Genomic DNA, 26,356 nt, shown 5'->3' with positions numbered 1-26,356 from the left:
AGAATTCTTTCAGAATCTTTTGGATACTCTAAACATGGATGGTAGTTAAAAAGAAAGCACGTAGAAGTAAAGCCACAGAAGATACAACCTATTTGGGTTTTTATAGAAGTCATACATGAACATGTTTAACATACTTAGTAAATCAGAGAAAGTATTATTTTTTACTATGAAATGTCATATATAAGAATTAAGAATTCATCTGTTTCTTCATTGAACACTAGAGGGCCATATGGTACCTTATTGTTGCTTTTAACATGTTTAAATATAGTTAGTAAGTGCTTTTTTCTCTTATACTTTGTGTTCTACTACACTATTCCTTGCTCAGAATTAGAAATTAATATTTAGAGTAGTTATGTACCCTGTCATATAATATGTGAGATACCTAGTGTTGTCTTTTTTTTTAACCAGCAACTAACATATATTCATTTTGCTATTTTAAAACAACAATGCCAACAGAAAGTGAACAAAAAGTGAGCCTTGGGATGACAGTACATATGTGCCCAAACTTACTGTGCTTTGGGAATATGTGTATGCTTTTTGAAAATTTCTCAAGTACATGCACGTAAGTGCATTAAAAACAAAAGTCTTGTCATTGTTAGTTGCTCTGGGCATCCTCATCATGGGTGTGAGAAAAGAATGATCCGTCCAAGACGCTGTCTTTCTTGTTTAGATTTCCTCTTTTGTTAACATAGAAGGTAATATTGCAGCATAGAGCCAGATCATCCTGAACTAAAGAATATTTGAGCAGATGATTCTTCTTCCTCAATTTCTTTTAGTTGCTTGGGGTGAAGAAATGAGAAATATAATCTACAATTCCCAAACAGGCGGTGTGAATGAGTGAAGAAAGAGTCATGACTGAGCCAGTAAGATTGCTCAGGCTCTTACGAACCGCAGGGCACATTTGTGCAGGATCCAAAAACACTGACTTTGAGCCACGTTTGACCTCTGGATTACTATTTATCTTTGATAGCTTCTGAAAAGGAAATTCAACATCTTAAGTATAGCCTTGGTTAAATTTTCATTTCTCCCTCAGACATACTTTAGAGAGCACTGCTCGTTATTAATTTCTATATTATGTTTTGGAGGGAAAATAAGGGCATTTTCTCTTCAGCTACTATTTATACTTCCCTCTTTGTGAAGGAAGATTAGAATGAACTCAGCGGAAACACATTGTTTATACCTAGAGGAGGGCCTGATCATGTGACAGAGAGAAAGCTCAATAATACAGTTAAAGATTTCAAAGAACCTTATCTTTTGAGTTTCTCTTCCTTGTATTTGTTAATTTTAATGTCTTAAATTATTTCCTCAGATTAGTTACTATCAATATAATGAAGTGACAAAACTTCGATCTTTAATTCTAAATTACACTGAGGAGTTAGTCCTTTTGAATATTTATGAACTTCTTTTCATTAGTCACTGCTATGATAAACAGTATTCTCTAACTGATAAAGTTATATTTTGTGTATGTTTGCTTTTTTTTTGAATCATTACCATTTTCTGAAAACCGCATTTATTGCTGTATTTTTACAGCTAACATTAGCCTAAGTGATTAAACACTGAGCTAGAATTCTGATCTTTTTGCTCAGATAATGAAATTAGCTACTAATAGAATAATTTATTTGGTGAATGTTAAATGGTCAATAGTGTAAAACGCAGAAAAAAACCAGATCAGTATCTGGATATGGTGAGAAACACCTGAACTTCTCCTTCCTAGAGAAGGAGAGGTATTAGATGCTCTTGATGGATTGAAGACATTAAAATCCTGCCTCTGTAACATGTTTCTGGAGGAAACATTAGCTTACTAGTTAAAATTTTGTTCAATTTAGCAACATTACTGAGCACCAGAAGAATTGCCATTTTCCTTCTAAGATGTGCCACAATTTGATCCTAGCTTTTATGGGAGTGGGGAGAGGAAGGCGTGGGGCACAGTACTACTGTAAATGCATACAACCACCGTAAGGGTGTTGTGTTTCCGAAGGTTAATGGGGGAGGGGCAAGTGCAGGCTTGAGGGTATGGTGTATTTCACAAAGGTTTGGGAAAATCTGGTTAGTATGATGAGTACTAGAAATGTTTCTAGAATACCATTCACCTGTCTTGTAACTAGTTTCCAGCAGTGATTCCTGGACTATGCTGAAATGATTTTCTTCCAGAAAATCTTCTTAATCTCATTTCCCCCATCACAATTTATAGGAGACACAAACTCAAGGCATAGGGGCCAGAAAGGTAATTTGAACGAATGAAATAGACTAAGTATAAGACCTGGGGAGCCAAAGCATCTCTAGATAAAGGGGATGACTGAAAATTGGGATACTGATATTGCCATATTTTCATATTTTTAAAAGTCACTGGAATTCCAGATTTTTCCATGATAATTTCTCAATTTTTTGTATGTTGGCATCCATATTTTTCAAATACATTTCTGTGGGCTGGTTTGACCTATAGACCACCCGTTTCCACTAGACGTTATATGTGGAAGAAGAGTGTGCTCTTTATCACTCATTGCAGAATTAAAATAGTTTGCATCTAGTGCAAATCCATTAAGGGCATTGAGTTGGTTGGAGTGGGAGAGCACTGTATGCAGAGCCCATTAAGTGTTTTAGCAGGGACCTATGGACTTTTTGCTTTATGAATTTAATATACTGGTTTTAGGTATTGAACTGCCAAATGAATTAGCCTCGTTTGAAAGAAATATGTATCCTAACTTTCACAAGGAATTTGAGGTGGCCTATATATAGGAGAAACACATATAATAAAATAATCAAGTATACGTGAAAATCAGAGCCAGGGAAAATAGTGGAGTAGACTATGAAGACAAGGCCATGAGAAGAGGTAAGGAATGAATTATGATGAGTTGGAGTAAGCTGTTCATAGGTTACAGGTTGGCCACTCATAAGGACCCGTATTCTTCAAAGTGTGACCCATCAGAAATATCTGGAATGCTTACTAAAAGTGCAAGTTGCTGGCTTACACTCCAGAACTACTTAACCAAATCTCTAAGGGTGGGATATGTATTTTTAACAGGCTCCCACATGATTCTAATGTAGACTAAAGTTTGCACAACATTGGACTGTTAGTCTCTCTGCTTCCTTGTGATAAAATTAAGAGGAGAAAGTGCTGAGTCCTCTAACGAGAAAACATGTCAGTCACACACACATACGCACACCCCCACACACACACACGCACCCCTTTTCCTAACATTATATAAAAGGAATTTCTCACATGGGACTTCATGAGTGATTCAGTAAACAGTTCCCTCAATAAGCATAACATCTATAACAAATGCATCAATGCTTATAAATACTGGTAAGTAGAGATCGTGATCTCTGAAGTCAGACTGTGTTTTCGGTCTGTCACTTCATGGCACTTTGACCTTGGGCAAACTGTTAACTGCTGTTATATAGTTATTTTAAGGATGATAGTAGTATCATAATAATACAGTATTATTGAGAGGATTCAATGAGATAATGTTTGTAAAGTACTTAGAAAGTAACTGGCAGATAGTTAAGTCCTTAATAAGTGTTAAGTATTATATTTTGTAAGATTTATTGTAGTGTTAAAAAACTATGCTAAAGCTAGCTTAACAAACTAGTCCAGGCTAGATAATGCTATGCAAAATATTTTTAGTTTCAAAGATACCAACCTCTTAGGTGGGTTGAAACTATTCCACTAATATTTGCCTAAATTATTTTGACTTTTAGAGTAGTGTTCAGCTGTTTGATACTGTAAATTTTGTTAGTACTAACTATGAAGCACTTTTGCTCTCTGATGGGTGTTTGTTTTCCTAATTGATTGTTAATGTTGAACCTAGAAGGAATTTGAAAGAACACCTAAAGTACATTTGGTAGTCCTGGGGCTTTGAGTCCTCACATGAGGACTAGTTCTATTCTATAATGTTAGTTCTTGAACTGAATAGCTGGGGAACTGGAATATATGCAAGGGAAAATTCTCTTTGGTACTTCTGTAGAAATTCTAGAATTACTGCTTGATACTATAGGAAATACCTACATTTTCATAATTAAGAGAGTATTGTAAACAAATGAAAGCAGTCTTTACAAATGGAAGAATAGTTTCAGTCAAGTTAAAATGATCTCTACTTAGGATATATTTTAGCAAACACATTTTGTAAAATGTTGGTATAAGCTACTAGATGTATCTGATGTTCAATATTAACTCGATTGCTCCTAATAATAAGAATTATTGTCAGAGTAGCACCTTGCATGTAAACCTTAACCTCTAATTATTTGAAATGTAAATAAAAGGATGATGATTATTTTCATAGATCACCAGGGCTAAAAATAATGTATAAGATTGGGGGAGGGTCTAGAAAAGGATTTATTTTGTTGAAATGTACCATGTTCTTCTGTTCAGTGGTCTTTGCTGATGGTTTTATTAAAGGTAGCTTCTGTGCTTTAGAGTAACAATTGCTTTTAGAAGATACTTTACTTTCAAAGTGAAAAATGCTTTTTTTCTGTGTTTCTGGTTGGTCTTAAATGGCAATTTCTAGTTATTGAAATCAGATACAAATGAGAAATGGAAGTATGAAGAAAATACTGGTGAATTTGGGAGCTAAGTGCCAAGAGTCATTCATTTGCTTAGCTATAGGTGTTGGTTTTATATGTCAACATTATAAATTTAATTGTTAAGAATGAATTGTTTGTACTTTACCAATATACTGCCATCTGTCTTACGGTCTAATGAGTGAAAACATTAAATATGCTGAGGTGCATCTGTAATGTTTATCACTTAAATTTTCAGTTTTCTGATTTATTTCTTATTTCACTCTGTTAACAGGTATAGAAAAGAAGATTAAAACGTTTAGAATCATTATTCTATATCATTTAGATATCAGTAATCTTATATTTAATCTTTATTATATTTTTATGCTTCTTTACTCCAGAGAAGAACAGAGCAGAGATTGCAAACTAGTGTCTTATATAGTGTTGTTTTTTTCTTTTTTAACAAATTTAAATATGTTGCCAACACTTAAAAATCTGGAGAGTTCACATAAAAATATTGATTCTTCACCTTCTTTTGCAAATGTGGACTCTCTGTCCTTACTGGGTTCCTGTGCTTACATGACAACAATCAACGGGACCTTTTAAATGGCCTTTCCAGGCCTTAAACCTGACCTGTTTTTCTCCTTTATTTTACCTGAGTGCTCCTCTAGTCATTTGAGTTTGCTTAGAATGATGACAAAAGCATGACTGTAGGAAATGCAAAAGTAAGTTGATTTTTTCTTTATTTGTTACATGTCAAACTAGTTTGGATGTAGATCCAGGTCGAAGTAATATGTAACGGTTTGTCAAGTTTATTATTAAAATAGACAGAGATTTGCTAAACACCACATTTCTAATGGGTATTATCAAGGTGGGAATTTGTCACCGAAGCTTTTACCAACCTCCAAATACCTACTCGTTTAAATTTTCATTCTAGCTCACCTGTTATCTTTCCCATTCTTGTTAAATTTTGAAGTTAAAACTCTACTAGGATGACTATCATATTACAATAGTAAACCAATGTTCTTGGAGCTTCTTGTTTTGTAAGATGTTTCAGTTATCTATTGCCACCTAACTGTCACCCCAAAGATTTATGATTATAACAAGCAACAATTATTTTATTATTTCTCATTATTCTTGTAGGTTATAAATTTAGGAAGGGCTCACTTGGGCATTGTTGATTCGGGGTTACAGTCAGATGGTGGCTGGAGGTGGAACACCAGGGGGCTAGAACAACTAGCTGGGGTCTAGCCAAAAATCTCCTCTTCATATAGTCTCAGGACTTGCCCAGATATGGTCTTTTTACCCGGGTTAGTTTGGGCTTCTTCATGGCATGGTGACCTCAGGGCAATCAGACTACTTACAACAGAGCTACCATGTGAGTATTCCAACAAGCAAGATGGAAATAGAATCTCCTTTGTATGACTTAGTCTAGGAAATCGCATTCTGTCTTGGTTGAAACAGACTCACTTCTCAATGGAAGGAGTGTCGCAGTACATTGTAAGAAGAGCATGCAAAGATGTGGGATATTGCTGTGACCATCTTTGAGAAACACAGTGTATAATAGAAGGTCATAATATCTTTGCTCTTATAACTTCCTGTTTTTGTTTTTCATTTGTACTTCATAAAAATCAGGCTCATTAAAACAGATTTCATATATAATATATGTATCATGTAATTCCTTAAAATGTAGACTAATGATACCTCACAGTCTTGTCATGATATTTAAGTGAAAGAAAGCATGATCTACTAGGAACTCTGTCAGTCTTTTATCCTTCCCTCATATCATTGTACCAATCTGAAATAATATATATTTTTTCTAAGCCCTGTAGCTGCAAACTTCCTTTATATCTCCTATTGATCTCTGATAGTCTCCTACTATCCATAGACTTCCTCCTTCCATCCCAAGATCTTTCTCTTTCAGGCATAATCAAGAATTATAAGGATTGAGTTTTGTTTTTTCTTTGTTTTTAATGTTTCTTGATAAACAGTGTTTTATTTATTGGAAAGAATGAAAACCTGGACTGTCAGTTTAATTTAAACTTCAGTCGATGTTTATCAGGTGAGGTATTTTGTTGAATATTTAATTTTTTATATTTATTTGTCTGCATCGGGTCTTAGTTGCAGCACGCGGGATCTTTGTTGCAGCATGCGGGATCTTTTGTTGTGGCATACAGCCTCTCTAGTTGTGGTGCATGGTCTCTTTAGTTGAAGTGCATGGGCTCTCTAGTTGTGGTGCATGGGCTCTGCAGTCATGGTGCACAGGCTCAGTAGTTGCGGCACACGGGCTCACTAGTTGTGGCACATGGTCTCTAGAGTGCACAGGCTTAGTTGCCCTGCAACATGTGGGATCTTAGTTCCCCAACCAGGGATCGAACCCATGTCCCCTGCATTGGAAGGTGGATTCTTAACCACTGGAGCACCAGGGAAGTCCCTGAATATGTAATTTTGACAACGTAAAAAGGCCAGTGGCGTCAACTGTCAGCCCATCCAAGAATGAGACCCTAAATATGTATTTTCTATAGCTTAATTCTATATTAAAGTATTTTCTATGCTTAAAGTAATTCTATACTTAAATTTGATGCTGAAGTGAATATTGACAAATGAATATTTATAATGAATAAATTATTCAGTGAATATTGTTAAGGCTCATATGCTTTAATAGCATGTTATTGAAAATTATACAATTGAAGTTGTGGAACTGTGTTTACCTCACTCAAAATAATTGATTTTTACTTATAATTGCATAAAAAACTCAACAGCGTAGGGAATATAATTATCTCCCCCCCTCCTTACTGTTTTACTTTCTTAAATTGTTAACACTGTTAAATATCTTACATTCCCATTTATTTTTCATAGGATACGTTCCTATAGTTTGTTAAGCCATCAATTTGGTGAACTTCCTGCGTGTTATAGCTTAGTTTAATTTTAAGTGCAGAAAAAAACCACCTACATTACTTACTGTGCTTTAAAGGAATTAATAGTATTATGTCCTTATTTATTACTCCCTGGCCTATAACACTTTTCAGAATTTTTACAAGAGAGATGAATGATTGATAAATTGTATTTAGTTTAACTGAAAGGTTAATGAAACTTTTTATGCTTAAACTTGTTCATAAAAGTAACAAATCATAAACCTTAAAAAACTGATATTAAAGAAGTTTTTGTCCTCTTTCTTACACTTAAATTTTATTTTGAGAATTGTGGAAAATTAAGTTGCTTTTAAATCACTCTGTCATCACGTGAGGCTTTTGCATGATTGAAATACCTGTAATTACTATGTCATTTTTGTCATTGTTGACTTAAAGGTGTAACTATAATAATCATCTGCTAAATTCCTGGAGAGCAGCTGTATAAGACCGATTTAACAGCTGGGGTAACCCAGCACAGACTGCAAGAGTTAAACTTAATCTTGAGGCAAGTTATGTTATGGTCGTTGAGGACTTCATACTGGGCATTTCTGAAATACTTAAAAAATTCAATCCAACAGTTAGATTTTTGTTTTATCATAAATATTTCTTTAAATGTTTAATGAAAGAGTGAGGAAAAGTATCATTTTGATATTAACAACTAAAGTTCTAAGACAAAATATGGGAATAAAATCCAAAGTTTACTCATTAAAAAAAATCAAATATACTCAGAATGTCACTGTTCATGCCACTATGGTAAATAGGAAGGGAAAAATATGTTAAAAATACTATGGAATAATATGGAATCAGAAAAATTCTAAGATCCTTTTCTTGAATTTCATCTTTTAAAATCATGTTTTAAAAAATCATTTACGCCTGTAACTTTTTTCCATTGAAAATGTTTTCTTATTGTTATGCAACATTAACATATATTCACAACACAAGGATAGATGCCTGTTTTTAGAAGCTCTATACACAAATGAATTGAAGCAGTGAATTTTATTTGGATATATTTTGTAGAACTGTAACTACTTACTAAACTATAATAAAGGAAGGCTCACCAAATTGACAGTCCAACACATTACAAAAAAGTGCTTTACTTGGTGCTATTAGAACTGTAATATATATATTCTTAAAGCTGTAAGGGACTTCATTCTTAATCATTTTGTCCAGCCTCCTCATTCCTCATTCTAGAAATCTGAAATCTGAGACAGCTTAAGAGACTTACCTAAGGTCACTGGTTAGTGGTAGAGCTGAAAGTAGAACTTAAAGTTCACCCTATATTTTTTGTATATTGGTAAGTTTACCTGGAGTATTAATTTCAGTTAATTTGGCTGAAAGTTGATTGAGGCAGTAATTAAGAGTAATTTAATTGTAAATGAATTTAGTTGTAAATAAGTCAGTAAATAGTTGGTGTTTTTTAAGTCATGGAATTTCTAGTGCACTATGCGATGGTGTCATTATACTTAATTTGTAAGGACTTTTTTGGGTTTTTTTTATGGTTTTTACCTTGTAACTTTATTTTCAGCCAATTTAAAAAAATTAACTGGAATTTTCCAGCAGAATTTGGAAATAACCTAAATGTCCAGCAATCAGACCTTGATTATACAAATCAAAGCAGTTCCAATACTTTATATAACTTGATATTGTAACATTCTTATTTTGAAAATGCTACACATATATGTATATATGTAACGCTTTTATTTTGCAAATGTCTAATTACCAGGTCACATTTTTATAACACTTATGTAAACTGTATGTGCTCTTTTAGAACCCAAGCTAATTTCTCTTAAGTACTTAGGGGCTACACTAAGTCCCTGGATAAAGAAAATTAGCAAGGAAGTACAGTAATAAGTTATGACTCATTAAGTATTTACATGAATATAATATCTTAAATGCATTATAATTAGAAGTTGTAATCTTTCTTAGTGAACACTTTGAGCATTTAAATGTCTTTCAGAATTTTTTTAAGGAAATGTTTTGAATGTGATTTTAATTTTTATAAAACATTTCTGTTCATTTGACTTATGCCTTTTATGAATAATACAACTTTAAGAGGAATGCCATATATTCAAATTTTTCCTTCATAGTGAATTTAATTGTGTTTTTAGTTTCTACAATTAAAGTAACGGTATGTTATTTGGATTTTTTTTTTTTGCAATTGTTTTTTGTTTTTTTGCAGTTGTTTCTAATACAAGCTTGACTGTTCATCATTAAGCAAAGAACTTAATTTCTTGATTCATCATCATTTTTCTCTGTTTTTAAATTGCTCTATCTTTGTACATGAATTGCTTAGACTAGGGAGATAACTTTTAACACTCTGGTATCTAAGGTGTTAGGAAAGACTAAAAACAATGACTTAGATACAGAGAATAATCTGTCTCACTCTATATCCCAGAATAAATGAGTATGCTCTTTATAATACCATATTTTCATCTCAAAAGGATATTGATTCTGATTTATTTCACTTTAGTAGTGGTGTTAATTTTTAGAATCTGGAATTCTTTTGTTTCTACAAAAGAGTAAGTCACTTGTTGCTTAAATTCACAGAAGTAATAAATAATACTGAATTTAAATGGTGTATGCTGATAGTCTCCCTGTCAAAAGTTTTTGATGTGAGACTTTGAAAACTTTTGGTTAAAATCATAAATACTTGTAGGTAAACTTGTATCTTCCAAGCGATTTGTTTTAGCTGATTCAAAAATAGTTTATGAAAAACAGAAAATCTTTATGCTGCTCATATGCTGTGGCCTTTGATCTGGAGCAGTTAAATCCTAGCCTTCTGTATAATAATGAATGAAAGAAATGGTAGAAATCCAGAATAAACTACTATAAATCTTTTTGTCGTTGTTGTAAGAGAATTGGAGTGTATGGAACTGTAATACATTTTAGAAATACTTTATTGGTGATATTTTGTTACGTGCAACATTTATATATAATCATCTTTGACTAATACAAACTTTTAGAAGAAAGAAAAATCAGAGAGTGATAAACAGGCACAATATCTTGTATAAAGATCTTCTCTTTATCACAAGTTCCCCAATGTTGAGTTCTTCTTGGATGGATAGTGATACCTGAAGTCTTAAAATGCCAAGACACAACTACTAAGATGCTACAGTTTAACTTTTAGATAAAAATCTTGACAGAATTTAGGAAGTCTTTCTAAAACTTGTAGATGATTGTGTTTTAAAATATTATACTCCAAAGTTATTATAGGTGGATTTTGCCTCTTTGCTTGCTTTCTTAGTGATTTTTAAGATTGAAATGTAATCTGCAAAGCTCTACGTGATTTTTTTTTTATCCTAGTAGTAGTAGTAATGGCAGCTAACAGTATTGAGCACTTACTAAATGTGAAGCATTGTTCTTTGTGTTTCACTTACATTAACTGTTGTAATCCTCATAACTGTCCTATGAGGTAGGTTCTATATAGATGAAATTGAGGCACAGAGGCATTGATTTAAGGGCATACCACTAATAAGTGGTAGAACCAGGCTTTGAACTATGGCAATTTGACTCCAGCATATATATTCCTACCTACTGTATTATACTCCCTTAATATTTATTGATATCATCTTAAAAAGAGCTTGTCTGTTTTGAAAAGGCTCAGTTTGGGTGGGGGGGTTAATAATTAAGACTATCTTAAGTGCTTTTAAAATGATAATTGAGACTAAGACTTTATTTTTTCTTGAATGCATGGAACTAGCTGCATTTTAAAATATTAGCAATTGAGGTTCTCCTATGCATTGTCTGCAACTTCCCTCACTGACTAGGGTTTTCTTCTGTATTTGAAGATTTTGTAGTTTGAATGTTTCCATGCTGATTTAGAGCATTGCTTTAGAAGTACTATTAACTTGAATCCTCAGAAAAAAGGTGAAACTTGGTAGTTTGGAAATTAGTACTCACTTTGCTCAATCACTAATAATGTCTCTTTCACAAAAGTGTATTGTTAAAGACACATAATTTGATTTAGCGTTTGCTTGAGTTGCAATGCTCTGTACTATCCAGTTGAGGGCAGCTACTTACCAATTTAAAAAATGAGTTGAATTAGAATGCCACCACTTTGTATTTACCAAAACTTGGTATCTAGTGTAAAACACAACATTTAATATACAAGACTGCTTTAATTTTCACTCCGATTTTTACCACAAATAATTTCTTAAAAATGAAAAACTAGTTTTACTTCATAGTAATTTCTGCCCTTTCATAAGTAGTTTATGTTCATTTTAGTTTTAATTTTCCTAATCCAAATTCTTTTCAATTCCAATCTCCTCCCCCTCTCTTGCTTTAGGATCAGACTCCAAGAAGATTAGAGAGGTTCATATCATCCTTATCTTCAAACTACCTACATGTAAATACATGTGATTATAAATTTCAATATAAAAGTGAAAACTAATCTTCAGTATGGTGATCTTTATTAAGTGAAAGTCAAAATTGGAGTTGATCTGTTTGATTCTTTTTTCTCTCCAGAATATGTTAAATTTGCGGAAAGAAGTACACTCTTCTAATTTTTCTGGATTGAAATAACACATAGTTTAAATTACATCTTCTATGTGGTATCAAGAAATGAATTTTGAGGGGTTAATTAACTGATTCAAAGATATCACTGAGACAGAATTTTTTTGAGAATAAAGAATGTCTACCTAAAACTATATGTAATACTAACAAAGTAGACCCTGATAGTAACCTGGAGAGGGGGCATTCCACGGGAGCTGCCTCAACAAAGGGATTTTTCTAATAAGGAGAAACAGACACAATAAGACTGAAGGTTATGTTATACAAAAAAAAAAAAAAAAAAATTAGACTTGTGTTAAGGAATAAAATGAGCACCAGAGGAGATGCTGAGATTAGAATGAGGCTAGAGACAGTCATTCTGCAAGGTAGTAAGTAGTCTAGTGGGGCCGTAGACATCCTTATCTTAGGTATCAGTCTCACCTTGTTGTACCGTATCAACTTAACAGATTTCCAGTACCCTTTCTCCTATCCCTAGATCTCTGTTGGGTTTTTTCAGTGGTTATGGTTGTATTCTTAGTCATTTACTTTTTTTTACTAAAACAATTTTTGTATTGTGATTAAATACCCATAACATAAAATTTACGATTTTAACCATGTTTAAGTGTACAATTCAGTAGCATTAAGTACATTCACAGTGTTGTGCAACCGTTACCACTGTCCATCTCCAGAAGTTTTTATCTTTTCCAGCAAAAATTCTGTACCCATTAAACACTAACACCTCATTCCTTTCTCCCCTGAGCCCCTAGCAACCACCATTCTACTTTCTATCTACAAATTTAACTACTCTAGGGACCTCAGATAAGTGGAATCATACAATATGTATCCTTTTTTGACTGACTTATTTAACTTAGCATTGTATCTTCAAGGTTCATCCATGTTGTGTCAGAATCTTCTTTCTTTTTAGGCTGAATAATATTCTGTTGTATGTGTATGTACCACATTTTTTTACCCATTCATCCATTATTGGTTACTTAGGTTGTCTCCACCTCTAGGCTGTTGTGAATAATGCTGCTATGAACATTGTTGTACAAATATCTGTGTGAGCCCTGCTTTCAATTCTTTGGGGGTGTATATCCAAAAGTGGAATTGCTGGATCACATAGTAATATTTTGAGGACTCTCCATATTTTCCACAGTAGCTCTGTCCATTTTACGTTCTTACCAACAATACACAAGGGTTCCGGTTTCTCCACATCGTTGCCAACACTTATTTGTGTGTGTCTGTGTTTAAATAATAGCCGTAATAATGGGTGTGCAGTGTGGTTCTGGTTTTGATTTGCATTTGCCTAATTATTAGTGAAATTGAGCATCTTTACATGTACTTATTGGTCTTTTACATATCTACTTTGGAGGAATTCAGTTGTTTACTTTTGTGTAACTAAAAATGTCATCTCTGCTTAATGATTTTGCATTTTCAACTACATTTTAAATTGTGATATCAGAGAAAGGTGTACTTTAAGGAAGTAGCATCGTGGTAGGACTAGGGGTGTTTCTTGTGTGTGGATTGACTTCCCAGCAACCCACTTTGTGTATTTAGTAAGACAGATCTCACCCAAGTCAAAGAAGAGACCACCCATTTCTGACATTCTCCTTTCTAACTCTCTCCATATCACATTCTAAATTCCCACTTATAAAAATCCATAAAAGCAGGTGGAAGGAGAGATGAGTGAGTTGACTGGCTGTTGGAAGAAAAAAATAGAATGGAAGGAGACAACAAACATTAGCTGAGCATTGTGAATGGATAGTTCACATCTATTATCTGTCTATTAAAACTACTATCAATTCTCACACTAGGCTTTTTTAAAATCATCATAATGTTCTAGTTCATGGGCTTGGAAATGAAATGTAGCATAAAGATTAATTAGCATGGCATAAGTAGTTAATTTAGGGAAATATTTGAGATAATGCCGAAAAAGTGAGTTTGGGGCCACTTTGAGGAGAGTCTTCATCTCCAAACTTTATCTTAGGCTTTGGGGAACCATTGAAAGTTCTTGAGGAGTGTATTGTACACCACATTCCATCTCCATGTTTTAGGAAGATGTATCTAACTATGGTATGTTAGAGAAATTAAACCCTAAGGATTTGTGATGAACTGGTTAGTTATTATTCATTTTACTATAATTACTTCCCAACACAGGTTACATTTATAAATACTTGGGTTTTTAAATATATTTAATCAGTCACATTACTGTTATACTTCCAAGTGGAACCACTAAGTGTTTCAGAATTATAGAGATTGAACTGAAATTTGCAAACATCTAAAATGTCTCCTGGTAAAATTAACCTGCAGTGCATATTAATAGCTATTGAGAGCTAGAGTTGATTTAATGTCTTAGTTTGAGATAAAGACTGGTACATATGGAAGAGGAAAGGAGAGCATGCTTAAGACAAACGCTTGAAGATATAGTGCTCATTCTGAATATATCTAAAATAGAACAAATATATGTTTGTATTTTTTGAGCATGCATAAATGCTGTCCTTAAATTTGAAGCACAATTCGAAACACTCCTAAAATATTAATGCTGATATTTGGGTAAGGAAGACTTAATAAATATTTAAGAGAAAATACAATGTTTATCTTTTGGATTTTTGTAAAGAAAAGTTTACTTTCACTTTCTAGGGAATACCTAGGTTAGTCACTGGAGAAGTTTTCGAAGGGACCCTGTAGCACAGCCCTGCTTTGGTTGTCTTCGCATTACTGACTTTGTACGGGAGGTTCACCAGCTGTTTGACTGGCAGGAGCAGGAGCTTTCACTTCAGTAGTTTATAACTCCTGGCTATTCTAGGACAGTTTGCACTTCACCAAGCCTCAGACAGGTCAGGACATTTGGTAGGAGAAGGTTGAAAGACAAAAGCAGCAGGCCTTGGGTTCTCAGCCTTTTTTATAAATTAGAAAGTTATATTTTAGTTCGGTGGTTAGAGTTTTTAGTAATGTGCCTGTATTACATGTAGAGAGTGTTCATCAGCCAAGAGGAGTTTTAAAATGTCAAAACCGGGAAAAGCTACTCTAAACCATGGCTTGGTTCCTGTTGATCTTAAAAGTGCAAAAGAGCCTCTACCACATCAAACCATGATGAAGATATTTAGCATTAGCATCATTGCCCAAGGCCTCCCCTTTTGTCGAAGACGGGTAAGTCTCACACATTTGAAAAATAGGAATATTTATTTAAATGAACTACTTCTGCCTCTTTTGGTGAAGAAATGGTTCAAATTTCAATTGGTATTTATAACTAAAACTATCAGTGCATTATGTAGCCAGTGAAAACTTCTGTAAGTGATAGTTTTAATAGTATGATAGAGAGCCTTGAGGGCAAGGTTACCTAATTCACCGTTTTGTGTCTCTCATTTATTTTTATGGTATTAGAATTCTTTAAACTTACTTAAAATTGGTAAATTTAAAAAGTATGTTTTGAAATATGTCGGCAAATACTAACACCCCAAATTTGTTGTTTTTATTTTGTGGGAAAAGTAAAAAGCTGGTGGTATGGTCCTTATACATGATAATTAAAGCATTTAGCTCTCTTAAAGAGTTTATCTGCCAATTTAAGCTAGATTGTTTTTAAATCACTATTTCTTAAATTCAGACCTAACATAATAGAGACGTTACTTTTTGCTGTTATATGAAATAAAAATAGCATGCTATTGTGTGGCAGTTACGATACAGTTTATATATAGACAATTCTGAACTAACATTTTGTAGGACTTGTGCTAATCTATAATCAGGTTATGATCTATTGAATGTTTTTTGGGATGACATTCTCCTCCTCGCCAAATTTTGACCCTGTTAATATTAACAGTTTTGTTGTATTTTCTGTGTTACTTGGTATTGCCATTTTGAATTATTAACTAGAGTGATATATTTTTAGATCTAAAATATGTTTAGGATCCTGAACACATTAAACCAAAAAATACCTGTTGGAGATTCATTGAGTGTTTTTATATATCAGTGCTATTAGTGTTTTAGTTCCTTTTACCAACTCCCCCCCACCGCTTTTTTTTTTTTTTTTTTTTTTTTTTTTTTTACTAAAAGGGAAACATTCTATTAAACAAGTAGGTTAACTTACAACACCTGAAAAATATTTTTCCTCTTTAGTGAACAGAATCTTCTATTTGCTTGGACTTAAATAGCCTTTGTAAAAATATGTTTTCTAATTACCTTAGTTCTTTTTGAATTGTTTCTACTTCTACTCCAATAAATGGTAGCCATGTTGAAAAACATTTTGAGTAAGTTTTAAATGTAATACAGTTTAAACGTTGAAAATAGAATATAAATATCTCTGTCACCCTCTTATTTTCTTCTTAACTATATTTTCAGAAAGTGTGTCTTTTATTTTGTCTTCTGTCACTTTGTCACTTTTATAACTTCTGAATGAGGTCACTGCTCTGATTTAAACATTTACACAGAGGCCTCTAGTAGCTTTAAGGTCATTAATAAACTAATTTATTATTTTAATACTTATGTAAAAAAATACCAATACAAGTAAACTTTCAAATTAAGGAAAAGAAGTGTGAGTTTTTAAAATTAAGGGGTTAAGATCTTAACAAGATAATTTTGTTCTTGTTGAATATTTCTAATAAACTTAAGTACAGTATATAGCAGATTATTCATTATGTCACACTGTATGTTTTCTATCTGTATCTTCTTTACAAGTGCATGAAACTTAAAAGGCTCAGGAGCAGATTCTATAAGAAAAATTAATAGAGAACTTCAGGGCTTTCCTTGAGGGTTTCCTAGGGTCACTATTCAGTTTGACTTTTCTAGGTTACTGTTATGTTAAATTATAGCCTGGCATTTGTAATTATAGAAGAGGACTAACTTCAAAAACTAAAATTCAAACTAGAACATATAGTTCTAGTTTGGGGGAAGGTAGATAACAAAATTAACACATTCAGTTTTAGACTGCCTGCCAATAATTTACTATTGTATAACTCATTGACTCTGACTACTAGAAATATTAGAGGGATCGAGTAATTATATCCTCTCCCCTCCTTTTTGCAACTGGTTAATTTAGGTAGCTTTAAATTGATTCACATGTTCTTTGTTGTTTTAACTTACTAACTTTCCCTTGGTAGTGTTAATGATAGATACTTTTTAATATATTTTTATCAAAGATTTTAAAAAGACTTTTGGTGTGATATGTAATTAATCATATTTTGTATCTAACATCCAGTATATCTTTTCTATTAGGTACGTTTAGCCTCTTTCAATCAGATTGTTATACACTGACAACAAGTGTACAGACTTCTCTATTTTGTAGGCCATTTTTATCCTTCCAAGCAGTGAGCTAATGTATAGTGAACTCTTACAAGACTGTATGTAGTCTTGGCCTATTAAAAGTTGAAAAACATGTTATTGCGCCTCCATCCATCATAGGTGTTGATCCATTTAATGTTTGCACAATAAAATAATTTTGAAAATTGTGAAAAATTCTTTAAAATAGTTGTCATAACTACAGCTTCAATTTATAGCTCTGGAAATGTTTTCAGGAAATTTATTTACCTCATTGTTAAGTACTATTAGTAATGATAGTCTAATTTATTATTATGTAAATTATTCTAGCTCCTCATCAGAGATACTTTGGACTTAATACTAACGACAGTAAAGAAATAGCAATCTAGCTATTAACCAGTTACCATCAATCAAAATGTTTTTAGTATTTAGGTCCTCATAGTTCATATAAGTCCTATAGGTAATTCTTAGCATCAGGAATATTTGAGAATATTAGTTGAGTATATAACTTTTTATTCGAAAAGAACTGATCGTCCTTTAAAGGAAGAGAATATTTACAGGAAAAACTTACTTAAGTCTATAAAATCACTGGAAAATTGTTTTATTTTTCTTTGAAATTGGAATACCTAGTTATGGTAATACTGTATTTCCTAAATCCTAAGATACATTATTTTTCTACGTTTTAAACATATGTAAAATTAGTGTACGTCTGGATGGAATTTCATAGCTTAGCTGGCAGCATTTTTTTCTTTCTAGTGATAAGAGAAATAATATCTTACAATTAATAATAGTATGTTGAAAGAAAAGTCATTAAAATGTTTAAATTTCATTTATTAACTCGTTTCTGTTTGGAGACTTTCAAGCATTGACAATATTCTCTTAAAGTTATTCTTCAATGTTACTATTTTGGTAGAAATTTCCAAAAGGCATGCAATTGGTTATGTATATAGGGCTTTTAAAGATATCTGGTTGACTGTGTTGGTTTATAGAAGGAAAATGTTTTTAGAGTGCCTTTATATTCTTGGGTTTGAACCACCGACCGATTGTGTAGCATAAGCATCAGCAACAGCAACAGAGCTAAGAGAATGGGGTAGAGCTGCTGGTAGGAGCAGCAGGGAGGCGAGGCGGGAGCAATGTGGTACAAGGACTTGTTCACCTACAACCCAAGAGCTCAGGCAACAATGAAATGTATGACTAGATTTCTGATAGTTGAAAACAATTTTGTACTGGTTATTCCATATCCAGTTCTGTTTAAAGTACCATATTTAAAATAATCTTTCTTTAAAGTGAAAATAGAAATAAAATTGAAATAGAATATTTGAGTCATTTGAGAAAATATTTGAGTTAATATCACTCCTGTGTATTGTTATCTTTGAGGGTTAGCTTAAGTCAGGGGTCCACAAACTTTTTCTGCAAAGGGCCAGCAGCTATTTTACGCTTTGTGGACCAGATAGTCACTGTTAGAACTATTCAGCTCTGCCATTGTAGCATGAAAGCAGCTGTAGGCAATACTTAAAGGAGTAGTTGAATGAGCATGATTGTGTTTTAATAAAACTGTATTTACGAAACAGTGAAATACAGATTTTTATGATTACAGTAATACTATAGTGAATCTTCTTGTGCATATATCTTTTTGCTTGAATATGTTTCAGCTGACAGTAGATTTTTAGAAAGAGATTGTTAGAGCCATAACCTTTCATTTTCTTTAAAAACCCTCATTCTCTCTTCTAATTCTTTTGTAGCTATATAGAGAAAAATTTTTATGTATATAATCACTAGAATTTTAACATACTGCTTTTTAATTTTCCTTCTCTATGTACAGTAGTAGCATAATAATGCTATTAATAATTGCTCTTATTTTAAAAGGACCTACTATATATTCTAGGCATTGTCCAGCTATTTTGTATATTTTAAATAATTCTTATATGACTTAAACGTTTGTTAAGTACTGTAAGTTAGGTATTATCTCCACTCAGTAGACTAGGAAGCTGAGGCTCAAACAAGTTACCTCTCCCCAGTTTTCTTGGTAAATAGTAAAGCTGGTATTTAACCTCAGAACTCTCTAATGCTGCAGGTAGTAGCCATTCTCTTTCTACTATGTTTTGTGACCTTTTTCTTATGAACTCAACTTTTTTCAACTACTATTATATTCATATTTTGGTGGGTAAACCTGGGAGCCTATCATTGTTGAAATTGTTTCTTTGAGAAAATTCATTCAAAGATTCAAATAATTGAACTACAAATAACTTTTGGTAGCATGCTACATTTATAAATTTAGGATTTTTTGTGTAATCTCTTTCAAGATGTTTCATTTGTAAAGTTATCCCACAGATGATGCAATGATTATAGTGATAAAAAACTAGAAATATTCAAACAGTATGCATGTTTGTAGTCTTTCTGTAAGCTGAGGGATGGTACCTGTTAAAGAAAAAATTGTTCATGAACCTTATTAAAATCGTAAGACAGATTTTATTCAGGGGGACTGTCATGATATGTATAGGGACTACTACAAGGGGAGTTTGCAGTAGGGGAGATAGATTGGGCTCAACTCTTAATAGAACAAAGAAAAGTGAGAATTTATAGCCAAGGAGCAGCATGGGGTTCAGTGGGTAGATAATTTCTAAGAGGAAGCATCAGGGGTAAAGGGGGGGGTGCTCTGGTTAAATGAACTTAACCAAGGTGGTCAGAAATCCCCTGGGGGATGGTGGAGGATGGCGAACCCAACAGATATGGAGAGGGTGACCAGGTACCACAGGTGATCGACATCAAGGGCGGGGAATTCTGGTTAGACTGATGTAGCAGGATTCTTGCTAAAATTTGGTTCCTGAGAACATGCCGAAGGACAGGTCCTAGTTGAAAAAGAGCTCAGGAGCCTGACTAGAGTTTGGTTAAGGAGAGAATGTTTGTCATACCTCAGGGTCTATGTTTGGTAGGAAGCAACTCAGAACAGAGTGTCTGACAGATTAACCATCCTCAAACTGCAGTGCAGTACCATTCTCATCAGTTTGTTCATTTAGTACTTTTGACTATGATGACAAAAATTAAAAACAGCATTATACCTCTCTTAGCTTCAATACTGTCTTGGATTCAAGTTTTTTCTTTATTGTTGAACTATTGATGATACTAATTTTAAAAAAACCTATATTCAAAATTTTAATCTCATTCAGGCATAATCTATTCTGTTGTTTTTGTGTGTATAATCTTCAGTTAGTTCAAGCTATATATAATTATAATCTATTAAGCTCCTTTAATAGACTTTTCAGCAAAGGTCTGCCAGTTTTATCAAACAGTTGTATTGCCTTTGTTTCAAATAACTGGCTCTCTAATTATTTACAATAAAATTTTCACTTGTAGGAAGATTTTATAATCCATCATAAATTCTGTTGGTAAAGCAAATTTGTGAGTTATTACCTTCCTGAATTTAATAATTTGATAATCCCCTAAATTCCCTGAGTTGAATTATGATATAGAGAATTTTTATTTTCTTCCAGTAGTTAATATCTTTTACTTCTGTTTATAAAAATTAGACATGCTCAGTATGTAAAATGCAGAAGAAATGTTTCTTTACATTTTCCTAAATTATCAGTAATTCCACTGCTCAGAAATAACCACAGTAAAAAATTTAAATAACTCTTTAAACAAAATCGATACTTTAATCCATTTTTCATATATTGCTAGTAGTTCCCCATGGCTGTAGTTATTCAAAAGTGTATAATCTGCCAAATGAATGTGTCATCATTTTCTGGCTGCTGTTGATTTGGTCAGTGACCTGCTTTGAACTTTTTTATACATAAATCTTTAACATCTCTATACACATTTTTCCAGACGTAGAATTACTGGGTCAAGGAGTGTGAATTTTTTTAGATTCTTAATAAATACTGCTAAATTCTTTTCCAGAAAGATTGTACCAAATAAAAACCAGCACTAGGGACTTCTAATGTTGTTTAACAAGAGAAAGAAATCATATTTTAAGCAAATTTATTCCTACCATGGCAAAGTTTTATGGATTTTACTTAGTTGATACTATATCATTATATTTCTATGTTTATTGTTCTAGGTTTTCTATTGAAGGAATTTTTTTTTCATTTTGAGAAAATAATGATATGTGTTTATACTTACAACTTCATTAGGAAAATATATAAATAGATCAAGAAATTATTTGTTGTTCATGGTGATTTTTTAAAATAATACTTTCTGGAAAATAATGTTTGCCATAAACCTGTCACCAATATTATTTTCAACTATAATTTTCTTCTACTCTTCCCCTAGTTTTAAAACTATTATCTCTGTTTTTGTCTAAACAGATGATCCATGTGTATAGTTTTATAATTTATCATTGATTTAACACATTTTTACTGTGTCTTATGGTTATCTCAGTTTTTGTCATCTTAGTTTATACTTTTACATTTCTGAGTTTTAGTGTGTTGTTTGTACAGTTTAAATGACAGCCTCTCCCAAAGTATATTGCTATTAATAATCTTTACTACAGGAGTACTTTTCATGCTAGCAAAAGCAGCTGCCAGAAATACTTGCCTATTTCTTAAAGCACTACAACTTAGTCTTACATTTCTGACATAGCTTTGCCTTTTGCCCCAATCCAGGTTTACCTTTTATTTTATTTTTTAATTCTAGTCTAGCTATGATTAATTCTCATTTAAAATAGTCGTAGCAAGTCTCCTTTTCTAAAATACCTTGATGCCTGAAAGGCATTTCATAAAACTCAACATTTGTTTCATGGAACTCTTAGCCAAGAGGAAATAGATGGATATTTCCTTAACATATAGAAATATGAAACCTTTAAAAAGCCAGTATCGTGTTCCCCTCCCCCATACTAATCTATTCAGTATCTGCCAGTTACATTTGTGCCTCTTTCTCCAAATCCTTTCCATGACCTCACAATCTAGCTTGTCTCTCTGGTTGGAACCTTCCTCCTGGCACTGGTTGCATCTACCGTTGTCCTCATCCATTAGTGGAACGTATTGTAGTTGTTGCAATTACCTTTGGCCCTTAGACATATATGTACTGCTCAGTGGTGTTATTTGACAGCTTCGTTTAGTTATCTTGTTTCCTCAGTTGAGGCTATGAACTCTTAGACTTCAGAAATTATCTCTAATATCTTTTCATGCTCCCAGTGATGTGCAAGAGAAAGTTAGTGTAAATATTTGTATGACCAATTTGTTGAAGCTTTTGTTAAGTTTGGAAAATTCTTTAAGGAGTTTTTGTACTGTTAGAATATGGCATGTTTTTGTTTACTAAATGTTTTTAAATGACTGTGCAGCTGTGATTTTGAATATTTCATTTTCTAAATATAACTAAACTCAGATACAGTTTGACACTTAATTTTAAAAGTAATTTACTACTTAGCAGTTCCGAAAACGAAGGAGAAACAAACATAGGGTGTACTCATTTAGATGGCACTTTTGAGAGTCTACAGTAGCCAGACAAGTCAGAAAATGCTAAAATAAAAATTATTACAATACTTTGGAGAGAAGGAAGAACAGGGTGGTGCTATGAGCAAATTTGGAGAGAGATTTTAATAGTTTTATCTGATTTTTTTTTTGAGTAAACTAAAATGTGGCTTCCTAAAGTTTTTTTCCACAGATATATTCCATTGGAACTTGGGAAAAAATTGGCATTTTCAGATCATCTGATATCTTTTATTGTCACTACTTATTTTATCAATAAAGGAATTAACTGGTTACCACATATCAGGTCATTCTATTTTTGATCCTATCAGTTTCTTCTTAAGAATGTTTCATACATCATGCATAAACATGAGTAAACAGAATATAAATTGTAAATTTTCTTCTGGTCTTATTTTCTATACTGTGCAAGGCGGTGGCTGTAAATAAAAAGGTGATGATTCTTCCTCTCTGCCTGTGGACATACAAAAATGAAAATTACAATCCATTAAGCATTTAATAGGTAGTGGTAAAACCACAAACAAACCCTTAGACCAAAGGATAATTGCTTTAAATGGACCCATATACAAAGTACTGTGGGAGCATGAGAGGGCCACCCAAGTCTCAATTCAAATGGCTCAGGAAAGGCTTCACAGTAACTTTAAATGAAAACGTGAAGGAAGTTTGCTAAGCAGATAATCAGAGAAGTTATGGACAGAAGAAACTTGTATTATTGCTTGGTCTCACATCTTGTTTTTTCACATTAATTATACTGCTGCAAAATTATTCACTTATATCTGGATATGAAGTTTATTAATAGTAGTAACAGACCCAAAATAGGTATTAAGGACTTAGAACAGAGTTGGGAACTTTTCTAGAACCTGTAGGTATAACAGTAAAGTAGATGGACAAAGGCCATGCTCTCATGGAGCTTAGATTCTAATTTAGGGAAACAGAAAAGTAACTGTTAATGCTAATGTTTTGATGATGATAAAACAGGGTAGCAGTATATAATAGAGTCTAACTTGGGATGCAGGGGAAACACTATTCTAAGTATTTTCCACATATGAACTCATTTAATCCTTAAAATAACCTCATGAAGTCGATTGCATTATATTATCCATATTTTATAGATGTAGAATCAGAGGTGTAGGAAGTTTAACTAACTTGCCCTAGAGCTAGTAAATGATGGAGCTAAGATTCTAACCCAGGTGTCTGGCTCCAGCATCATAAACAGTGTGGTATACTGACCTGGGTAAGGGTTTGTTGAGTGAAGGGATCCTTAGTTTCCAAATATTTCAAGGTTAACTTTTGCCATGTAATCCTGGATTCTTAAATACGTAATTCATACTTTGTTTTCACAATTTATGAAGACCTCAATATCTAATTACTGATAACATTGCTTTCTAGATGTTTTTGTCATCAGGTGATGTCATAGTATTAGGTTGTGCCTCAGTTGTCAGATATTAATGCAAAGCAAATTATAACATGATTTGTAAATCTACAACTGCAGCATAGAAATAACTGCCCTGAAGTGTTATCCCTTTTGTTGATAGTTAATCTGTACAAATAGTATAGTAATTTTAACATCACAGGGCAAGGTTAAATTTGTAGGTTATGTTTTACAGAAACTAAATATTAAGACTTGGAGTATGGGAGACAGATGAAAAATATGCTAAAAATAAACTTGTTACAAAGCTTCTGGCTGGGTAAACAAGTATGAAATAAATCCACGGTTCCTTGTCTGCAAATCAGGAGTCCAGTAAGCCCTGAAAACTAAAAAGTGTTTTAACAAGTTGGCCAAACCTAACCCTAATTAACTTAAGACAGTCACTTTTATTGTTTATCTGAATATTTGTATATTTTGCTGCAGAAATGTTCGTATGTGATGTACTGGAAGTGTTCTGCCGTACGCTGTATATGTACCATATTACTCTTCTAAACTCCAAAAGTTTTGAAGGCAGGAACACAGCTTTCTCCAAAATTGTGGAGCTAACTGCAGACCTTTGAGTTTTACAGGTATCATCCACATTCAGAAATGGAATACACTTTGAAATGTCGAAGTAACCTAAGCCTTATCTTAAGTCTCTTAAGTACATTCATATTTAACGGCTTTAAAACATACATTACATAAATGAATACCTAAATTTTATTAACCTAGTTATAGGCAGCTCAATATAGTATGATAATAGTTCAGAGCTTCTATATTATTTTTCTTCAGTGATTAAAGGCAACTCATGCTATCAGATAGATACTTTAAATGAGGAATGAGAACCGCAACAACTTTTAAAATTTTTCTCAGTATTTCCGTGGAATATTAACACTGCTAAATTAATTTTAATTCTGCTAATATGTATTAGGCGTATACATACTCCCTGCTTGTGATGCTAATGTAACAAAGATGAATAAGGCAGAGACCTTCCCTTTAAGGAGGCCACTGATGCTTTTCTGTCTCTGAGAGACTTATTGTCACCGTTCCATGATATCCTCATGATATCAGTCAGGGGAACATGGATTAATTAATCCATTCAACAAATAAGCATCTACTAATTGCCAGGCACAGTTCTAGATACATTATTAAACAAAACAAAAAACAAAAATCCTACCTTTTGAATAATTTAACATTTTGGTGACCCTGAGAATTCTACCTAGGCATGGAGCGCATGTTTGATCTGCTCCAGTATACAGTGTTTCATCAGACTCCTTTATTCAGTTGTACACTTTTCATTTCCAAGTCAACTGGTGATCATTTGTAGTTTATAGTTTCTCCATATGTATATAAGGATACCTCCGTACACATGCCTGCATATGCAGACACTCTACCTGACTTGATAGGATTACTTTGGTAACTTAAGTGAAATGTATTGATAGTAAAATCTACAAGTTTTCAAATACTGTTAGGTAGTATCCAGTATATTATATTATTTTGAGGCTCTGAAAGATTAAATATGATTCCATATTATTTCATTTTTCATGTTCTTGCCAGAAAACTTTAGTCTTTAATATCCTATCAGGTCCACCATAGTGATTTCTTTCTGGATCGTACCTGGGTCAGAATTAGAGTTCTTGGCCCTATCCCTGACTTGTTGTGGAAAGTTGCATAAATTAATGTGTCTCACATATAAATCAGTTAAATAATGGTAGATTAATTACGGTAGATGCAAATAATGATAGATATAATGTAGGATTTTTAAAATGTGATGTAAGTTTTACTATAGAAATAATACCAGAAAGGACTACCATTTGTGATAAAAGCAATGACATTCTTATTTCCTTTCACAAGGACCTATTGATGCAGCACATCTCTTTATTTGCATATATAGTGCTTTATTCCTACAATGTGTAAAAGGTAAAATAATTACAGTAGATTTTTAAAAAGTAAATCTGGTATTAGATTAATAAAAGTTTCTGTTGTGGTTTTGGTAGTACCTATGTATATATGTGTTTATGTATACATTTATGAGCTTTATAGAAATTTTTTTAGGTCTGGGGGAAACAATTCAACGGTTAGTATTTCTCAAACATTAATATATAAACATTGATCCCAGAAGCACATAGGTGATTAGCTATTTGTTTATGGTTATTTTATGATATCTTCATGTAAGGTTGGGGAAATCTGTTTTGAGAGAAAAAAATATGATGTTGGATGAAATTCTCTTATCTTAAATTTCTTCTCCTTGTTAGTATTGAAAGTGAAAATTGAAACTTTGGGTTATTCCTGTTTTTAACTACCTTTTTATGTGTGGGTGATTTCATATCATTCACTTGGGAACAATTTAAGCTTAAAGAGATTTTCAATAATCCACA

The 26,356-nt window shown here is 32.8% G+C and overlaps 1 protein-coding gene across 5 annotated transcripts in view; it reads left to right on the top strand.

Moving 5' to 3' along the window:
• The window catches only part of FBXW7 (F-box and WD repeat domain containing 7), a 204,435-nt gene that overhangs the window by 128,838 nt on the left and 49,241 nt on the right, over positions 1 to 26,356 (top strand). The window contains exon 1 of one of the 5 annotated variants that reach the window (XM_036852415.1): positions 14,718 to 15,047. The exons of the other annotated variants lie outside the window; for them this stretch is intronic. Within the exon in view, the coding sequence (XP_036708310.1) occupies positions 14,901 to 15,047 (147 nt within the window). The 5' untranslated portion in view covers positions 14,718 to 14,900. Of the gene's footprint in view, positions 1 to 14,717; positions 15,048 to 26,356 lie in introns of those variants that run through there. 5 annotated transcript variants of the gene reach the window in all.

This window comes from Balaenoptera musculus, chromosome 5, assembly GCF_009873245.2.
Source record: "Balaenoptera musculus isolate JJ_BM4_2016_0621 chromosome 5, mBalMus1.pri.v3, whole genome shotgun sequence".
Classification (NCBI taxonomy): Eukaryota; Metazoa; Chordata; class Mammalia; order Artiodactyla; family Balaenopteridae; genus Balaenoptera; species Balaenoptera musculus.
Note: the sequence above shows the minus strand (reverse complement) of the source record. Positions and strands in the feature narration are given on the sequence as shown.